Below are 7345 nucleotides of genomic sequence, written 5' to 3' on the forward strand. Positions count from 1 at the left end.
GGTAGCATTGGTGCTCAGCACGGAAAACAAGATCGACGGAAAAAAACAAACCAAAAAAAAAAAAAAAAAAAAAAAAAAACGTTCAGAATTGGAACCTACCTAACTAATAACCCAAGAATTAAGTAAAGTAAAGAAGGAAAATCTAAGCAACTATTAAATCAAATTTATACTTATATTTTTAAATTCAATCAATAAAATACGTATCCGTGTTGAGTGAACGGTACTCAAATATGAGTTAGATTCACTTGCCGTATAAATTCTACTCATTAAGGCTCTGAACCATTTGGTGGATTATTTTAACTTTTGGTTAAAATTTGACAGATGGAAAGTTATCGATTAACCCTGCTATCCGAGCATGGTTATTTCTGACAGACAAGAAGTTAAATTTTGACAACCGTGGCTCGAAAACCGGTCGAGCGACAGCACAGGGATTTTCGAACATAGAAAATAACTTTCGAAATGTCACTTTTAACCACGAGTTAAATTTAACTCGGCAAATGGTTCACAGCCTAAGTAAATCCACATATTATTACTCAATTTTGAGTTTATCTGATCAACGGTGTAGAACATTATTTGAGTGCCGAAATAGTTCACAAGCACATTCACATCAAGGCGAAACGTCAAACTACTCTGATTCAAAACAAAACAAACCTTCTAGCCGGCTATCAGCCGAAATCGCGTGAGTAAATTATTCTACTTTTTCCGCTTTCATCACAATGGATTTCTTCCAAAAAGTTCCGAAAATCGTAAGTAACTAGCCAATTACCGATCAATTTAACGATGTAATATTAGACAGCTTGTTTTCCGCTATAGGAACTTCATGCCCATTTGAATGGATCGTTGAGCAACCGAACGCTGCAGGAGCTGAGGAAGTTGAAATTCGGCCAGGAAGATAACAGCAGCAGTTCGGGTGACGAGAGCTTCTACAGGATTACGGGTGGCCAGAATTTGACCCTGAAAGAGTGAGTAAATTCAACAAACTGTTTGCAACTCAAGCTAAACTTTTAAGCCGATTCTATATGTGCTTGATTTGAAGCATCAATGGAATAGTTTTAGGAAGGTGAACAGGGTAGTTGAGCCAGTTTTTGCTCCTCTATTTGGCCCTATCATAATTTTAATAAATTAATCAATATAGATAATTTACACATTTTTTTCATTCCTTACCAAATCAATTTCGATACAAGGTCAAAAATGGTTTAACAAACGTCAAACGGTCAACCATCACCAACATGTTTTCAATGCGCCAAAAATGACCATAGAAAATCTGAAATGATTTAGAATACCGAAGATGACTTTAAAACTGAAAAAAAAAATAACTTAAAATCACCAACCAGATCAAAAACTGCAAGACTGGTTCTTCAAAACGCAAAAAATAGCTCCATAATGAAATAATAAAAAATCCTTGAAACGCCAAAATACTGTTTTAAAAACAGCAAAACAGGCTGAAAACTGCGGAAAAGGGCATTGGATTTCGTAAATTGTTTTGAAACTTTCACTGGCTATTTAAAAGTTATAAAAATGAATTGCTCACCAAACACCAAAAGCCCGTCCTGAATGATTCCGATTTATCTATTCTAAGAAAATGTTGTTCTTCTTCTTATTCGCATTTCAAGCTTTTCGCATAATATTATTAGCTTATTGCGTGATCTCAACATAGTGATTTCCACAGCTATCAATTGTGAGCTTTCGATGCCTGTACCCAGGGAAGTCGAGAAATGTTCCAAATAGAAAAATTCCTAGACCGGATCGGGAATCGAACCCAGCCACCTCCAGCATGGTCTAGCTTTGTAGCTGTGTCTTTACCGACTGAGCTAAGGGAGGCCCATGATCTGAAATTCAGAACAGTTTTCCCTCTTCTTCTTCTTCTTCTTCTTCTTCTTCTTCTTCTTCTTCGTCTTTCCTTTATTTAACGTCGGTCTCTGTTCCGCAATCTTGTGCTGAATTTAGGCTCTTTAGTGCCAATCACCGACAGACATCAATTGACATCCATTGACGGCAATCGAATGTGCAGGAAGGCAGCTTCCACACCTGCGTAGGATATCGCACCCATTTACAACACAACACATGGGCCGGGACCAACGGCTTTACTTCCCTTTCGTGTTTACACTTATGCCATTTCACTAGCGCTAATGAGCCAGCTGCTAGCAAAAAAGGTCACAAGCATAATGCAAACAGGGCATCAGCGTCTACCAGCATGAGATTTCAGGAGCAACTGAAATTCGTGCTAGTTGGCTAGTACACTAGCGCTAGCAAATCCGCACAGATGTAAACACCCCATAAGGGCGTAAACGGGATGATCGATTCTCATCGTGATTTTTGTTGGTTTTAATAGCTCGCTTGGATTAACATTTCTCGGTGCGTTTGTTGTTCATTTTGATGGCCAATACAAACTGTTACAGCACTGTAAATTTCAGAAAATTGCTTCCCTTAGCTGTAGCAATTTAAAGAGAAAATCGACAAAGAGCGTTTACCCCCTTATGCATGTTCACTGTCGAAATTATTACTTAGCTTTTTGACACATACAGCTAACAAATTGGCAGCCCAGCACATGCTGCAAACGAACGCAAACCCAAGTAACATTGCAGGTTTTATCGAGGGTCCTTCAAGTATAAATGACCATGATAAAACTGAAATTGTTACTTGGGAATCGTTCAATGTGACTTCCCAACAAACAATTTGTGCTGATTAAAGGCCCAAACGCAATGACAGCGGAAGCGAAACGGCAGCGGCAGCGGAAAAGCCCGATTTGAGTAAGCCTACTTGTCGGATTGAAAACTAGTTAGAATCAAATCGACTTCGGTTGGGCATCTTGATGTCATTTGTGACAACTGTCAAACTTTCCGTTTCCGTTCCGCTTCCGTCCACATTGCGTTTGGGCCTTAAAGATGAGTTTTTAGCGGAAGAAGCATATTTTTGCCTGAATGGGTAATCTATTGTTCTGCTTGGTTTGTCCTGTTTTATTTGAGATGGTTTTGTAGATATTGATTGGCCAGGTTTGAAATGGATAGGTTTCGATAGGCCGAGACTTCGAACAGTTATTACTCTCACCGGTCAATGAGAGTAACACAAAATTGAGTCGAACTTAGCTCAAAATTGCAAAAAGTGGAGTTACTTAAAACTGCTTGAATATGAGGAAAATCGACCAACATTTTACTCAGTCTAGGTGTCTACTACTGAGTGAAATATCACTCGATTTTCCTCATATTCAAGAATCGAGGAAAATTTTACTCTTTCAGTGAGTAATCCACTTTTTGCCATTTTGAGTCTAATTCGACTCAATTTTGAGTTACTCTCATTGGCCGTGTATAACTTCCGAGCCTTTGGCTCGACGGATGCTTTCCGGTTTCTTCTGCTTGTTGGACGCCTTTAGAACGATACTTTCCTTGACACGTTGGACATTACTCTTCGATGTTCCCACACTTATTTTTGACATAGCCTTGTGTGAACTTCCTGTCCAGCTTCCGGTCCACAGGTTGAGGTTTTCGACCAGATGTCGGTGTTTCCTGGAACCTAACTGCCGGAAGACTTAGCGAATTTCCTGGCAGATTGGGAATAGTATAAGACCTTTGTGCGCTTTTCCGTGATAAAACTTGTTGAGGACCCAACTCAAATTTCTGTAGGGGAAACGCTCCTATAGTTGCGGTACGTTAGTAGCGTTAGGCTCCTATAGTTGTGTACGGAGTCTCCATACACAACTATAGGAACCTAACGCTTCTAACGTACCGCAACTATAGGAGCGTTTACCCTACAGCTCAGAGATGTTCTTTGCCGCGCCGCCGTTCTAACTCATTCCAAAATTCTGAAACGAAACAAAAAACCAACAGATGCTTTCAAAAGTTCACCTACGCCCACGAGCTAACGGACCAACCGGAAACGCTAGCCTGTGCCAAGCAGTCCGTGATTCGAGAGTTTGCCGAGGACAATGTGGTCTACCTGGAGCTCAGGACGACGCCCAAATCGACGGCCAACATGAGCAAACGGCAGTACCTGACTACGGTTCTGGAAGCGATCAGGTTGGATGTGAAATTTTCCTTCAAGCAGGACGATATGTTAATGATGTTCGGAATTTCCTCAGGAAAACCCATCAGGACCTGCCGTCTATTACCGTAAAGTTGCTGCCATCGATCGATCGTTCCAAGGGGCTCGTGGAAGCCGAGGAGAACGTCGCATTGGTACTGGAACTGCTCCGCGCCTATCCGGACATCATCAAGGGAATGGATCTGAGTGGCGCTCCGTTTGGGACTAAATTTTCCGACTACGCAAAACTCATGAAACCGGCTCAGGTCGCTGGATTGCGGATGGCCCTGCACTGCGGAGAGTTCGACGATGACCAGGAGGTTCGGGAAATGTTCGAGTTCGGAACGGATCGCATCGGTCACGGGACGTTCATCAAGGGCGAAAATCTCCAATTTGCCAAGGAGAAGGGAATTCCATTCGAATGTTGCCTCACTAGCAACTTGAGGTGCAGTACGGTGTCTTCCTACGAGAAGCATCATTTCGGGATGCTGTGGGAGGGAGGATTCGACGTTTGCATCAATGTAAGCGTGAACACCGTTGTTCAAAGGGAATGGGTTGAGAATGACTTTTGTTGATCCATTTCAGACGGACGATTTCGGAGTGTTTGACACAAGCCTTTCGAAGGAGCTGGAAATCTGTTCCAAAACGTTCGGCCTATCTCAGGATGATATTATCGAGCTCCAGGAGCGAACCATCAACTACACGTTTGCCAGCGACGGCGAGAGGCAGCAGCTAACCGAGCAGTTGAATAATTTTAAAAATCAAATGAAAGACAACTGACAACTGCTCTAATATAGCATTCTTTTTTATTCTGACCTAAATCTTGGTTTCGTTACATGTTTGATTTTTTTTTGTTTCAATTTAATCCTAATTTACACTTTTGGTTTCATACAATTATCCTGTTCTACAGTACTCCTTTGTGCGGTGCGGTTCTGTAAAAAAAACCACACACATCGTTCTCGCTCTTGGCACACTCTTTCCGAAGTTCAATTCTGATTTGAACCCCCTAAAGAGGTACGTTCTTCGGCTGATTACCCTTAACTCTTCGTTACCTTTAACATTTCTAGTTAACAGCTTGATTCACTGAACTACACTGATGTGTTGTCTTACAGGCTAAACTAACTGAGACTAACTGATTGAACAGACGAAAGCGAACAAGTTGTAAAATTGGTATATTCAGACTCTGCTCAAAAGATTCGGCGGTTACGATTTGCGCTTCGATTGTTATGCAACGTAAAATGAAACGAAACGTAGGTTGGGTAGGTAGTGATTTCTGTTTTCCGAAGAGAATTATTGTCATTTCGTTCAACAAACGGGGCAGAATCCTCAACTAATAGTGGTTGGATGGTTTTGGGCGTTTTTCTTTTTCTTTTTTCGGTAAGACTAGATTTGATTTAGAACTAATTATAGTTTACAGTATTTGGTTGCTTTCCCTAACGGCTAGTAGTACATTTTGGCTGAACGACAGTTATTGTTTTATTCGAACGTTTTTTTTTTGGTTGTGTAAAATATTGCTGCTTTCTTCTTGGTTGGTTTTCCTGCACTTTGTGGCTGCGTGTGGGGTGAAGAAAAAACCGAAATACCTATAATTTTTTTCTGGATTAGCTCGTGGGATGTAAGTTTTGCAAAAAGCTTTTTACGATTCCATACGTATATCAGGTTTTGCTCAATGTTGGGTTTGAGTTGATCCTTTGTCTATTGCTTGGAGTGAATTTTATCCTAAAGTGAATGTTTGCCGTAAATTCTACTTCATTTGTCTGGATAATGAGAGTGCAATACCTTGTTTGTGGTTTGTTCCCTTCTATAGAATCTTAAGACGGATCCACTTTGAATAAATCTAGCAACTAGCAAGTATATTTTGAAACAGTGCTGTAATTCGTTGGGGCTACAATGGGAATGGAGTTAGATAATTGCCGTTCTGTACATGTGTTTCACTAAATTTTGTAGAGTGTCGTGTCTAGATGGATTTGACAAACTTAAGTTAATTTATTAATTTATCTTTATTAGGGAGGCTTTCAGCCTGGGGCTGGTTCGCCTAAACTTCAGTTAGTCAGATTAACCAAACTCGGTCCGATTTGCCAACCTATTGCGGTATGATCGACTGATTAGCCGGAAACAAAGTCGATCGAGCATACCGACGCAACCCGATCTAGCAGGTACACCCAAACATATCTATAAACAGAGAAAGATTAAAATTTAATCATTTTATGATTAAGCAACGGTTACACATTGGTAAGATTAGCCAAACGGCGGAATTCGAGGGATAATTGAAGCTAATGAATTAAATAGGCAGCCGAGTTACTGCTGATAGCTATGACTGAGAGAGCCAAGAACTACCTACGACGTTGTATCAGAACTAACCACGAGATGGCCCAGCAGCTAATCCAGGAATTCCGAATGAGGAACGTGGACTGCAGGTCAATCTTCCAACTGAACTTTCGGTGGTGACGCATCCCAGTGTTAGGAGAAGTTCCACCTACGAGGGTCAGAAACCTAAGCTAGTCGACATCTCCAAAGGTATTGTGAGGAGACCAGGGGTGGCCTTGCGCATCTCGAAACGAAAAACTTTTTCATACAAGCGTTCCTACAAACAGTCTTTCGTTTCGAGATGCGCAATGTGCCCCCAGATCCGAATCTAGATTTATGAGAATCGGGAAATTCATCGGCGGACGTACGGATCCACTGAAATGGTATTACCATAGAGGTAACTCTAAGACTAGTAGGTCCCGAAGAAATGTGCTCAACTTTTTGGCTCAGCTCTGGTACTCTCTTCGGTCCCAAGCTAATCGATTCACCCCTCGAAACATAGGAATATCCACTAACCCCTCATTGTATCTGTTAAACTTTCATAGCGAATCAAAACAAACATAGTGTAGTACTGGAGTTTCGACTAGAATGGGATGCGTTAATCGATTTGCTTGGGACCAATAGGCTAGTCAAGAATGGAGCCAATTTAAAATCGTTAGTTTCGTATTGATTGTTGGTATTACCAACAATCAATACGAAACTGACGATTTTAAATTGGCTCACTACTTGACTAGCCTATTGGTCCCAAGCAAACGATTAACGTACCCCATTCTAGTCGAAATTCTAGTACTACACATTGTTTGTTTTGATTCGCTATGAAATTTTGACAGATAAAATGAAATTGTATCATTATTTATGTACGGTCCTTATATTTGAAATGACGTTTCACATTCATCTAGTGATTGCCGATTTTCATTTGAATAATCGATTAATCGATTAACGAACCGAAAATTAAAATATTTGTAATCAGTTATATCATACAGATACAAGCATTAACTTCTCTAGAGGATCATCACCGATT

The 7345-nt window shown here is 40.7% G+C and overlaps 1 protein-coding gene across 1 annotated transcript; it reads left to right on the top strand.

Moving 5' to 3' along the window:
• The first annotated feature begins 655 nt into the window (after nucleotides 1-655).
• On the top strand, nucleotides 656-4818 carry Ada (adenosine deaminase-like protein). The gene is made up of 5 exons (XM_065226117.1): nucleotides 656-746; nucleotides 814-962; nucleotides 3825-4013; nucleotides 4076-4538; nucleotides 4603-4818. Exons 1-5 carry the CDS (start codon nucleotides 717-719, stop codon nucleotides 4795-4797), a joined length of 1026 nt encoding a protein of 341 aa, XP_065082189.1. The 5' UTR covers nucleotides 656-716; the 3' UTR covers nucleotides 4798-4818.
• Nucleotides 4819-7345: the final 2527 nt, after the last annotated feature.

This window comes from Ochlerotatus camptorhynchus, unplaced genomic scaffold (genome assembly GCF_037179485.1).
Source record: "Ochlerotatus camptorhynchus isolate MF236.1 unplaced genomic scaffold, CSIRO-AGI_Acam_v1.1 ptg000244l, whole genome shotgun sequence".
Lineage (NCBI taxonomy): Eukaryota > Metazoa > Arthropoda > Insecta > Diptera > Culicidae > Ochlerotatus > Ochlerotatus camptorhynchus.

What these genes read in the sequence shown, in the direction of transcription:
- Ada (XM_065226117.1), top strand. Translation starts at nt 717, where the DNA reads ATGGATTTCTTCCAAAAAGTTCCGAAAATC. An exon ending in CAGAATTTGACCCTGAAAGA is followed by an intron (nt 963 to 3,824) that starts GTGAGTAAATTC and finishes AAAAACCAACAG; the next exon opens with ATGCTTTCAAAAGTTCACCT. An exon ending in GATTCGACGTTTGCATCAAT is followed by an intron (nt 4,539 to 4,602) that starts GTAAGCGTGAAC and finishes GATCCATTTCAG; the next exon opens with ACGGACGATTTCGGAGTGTT.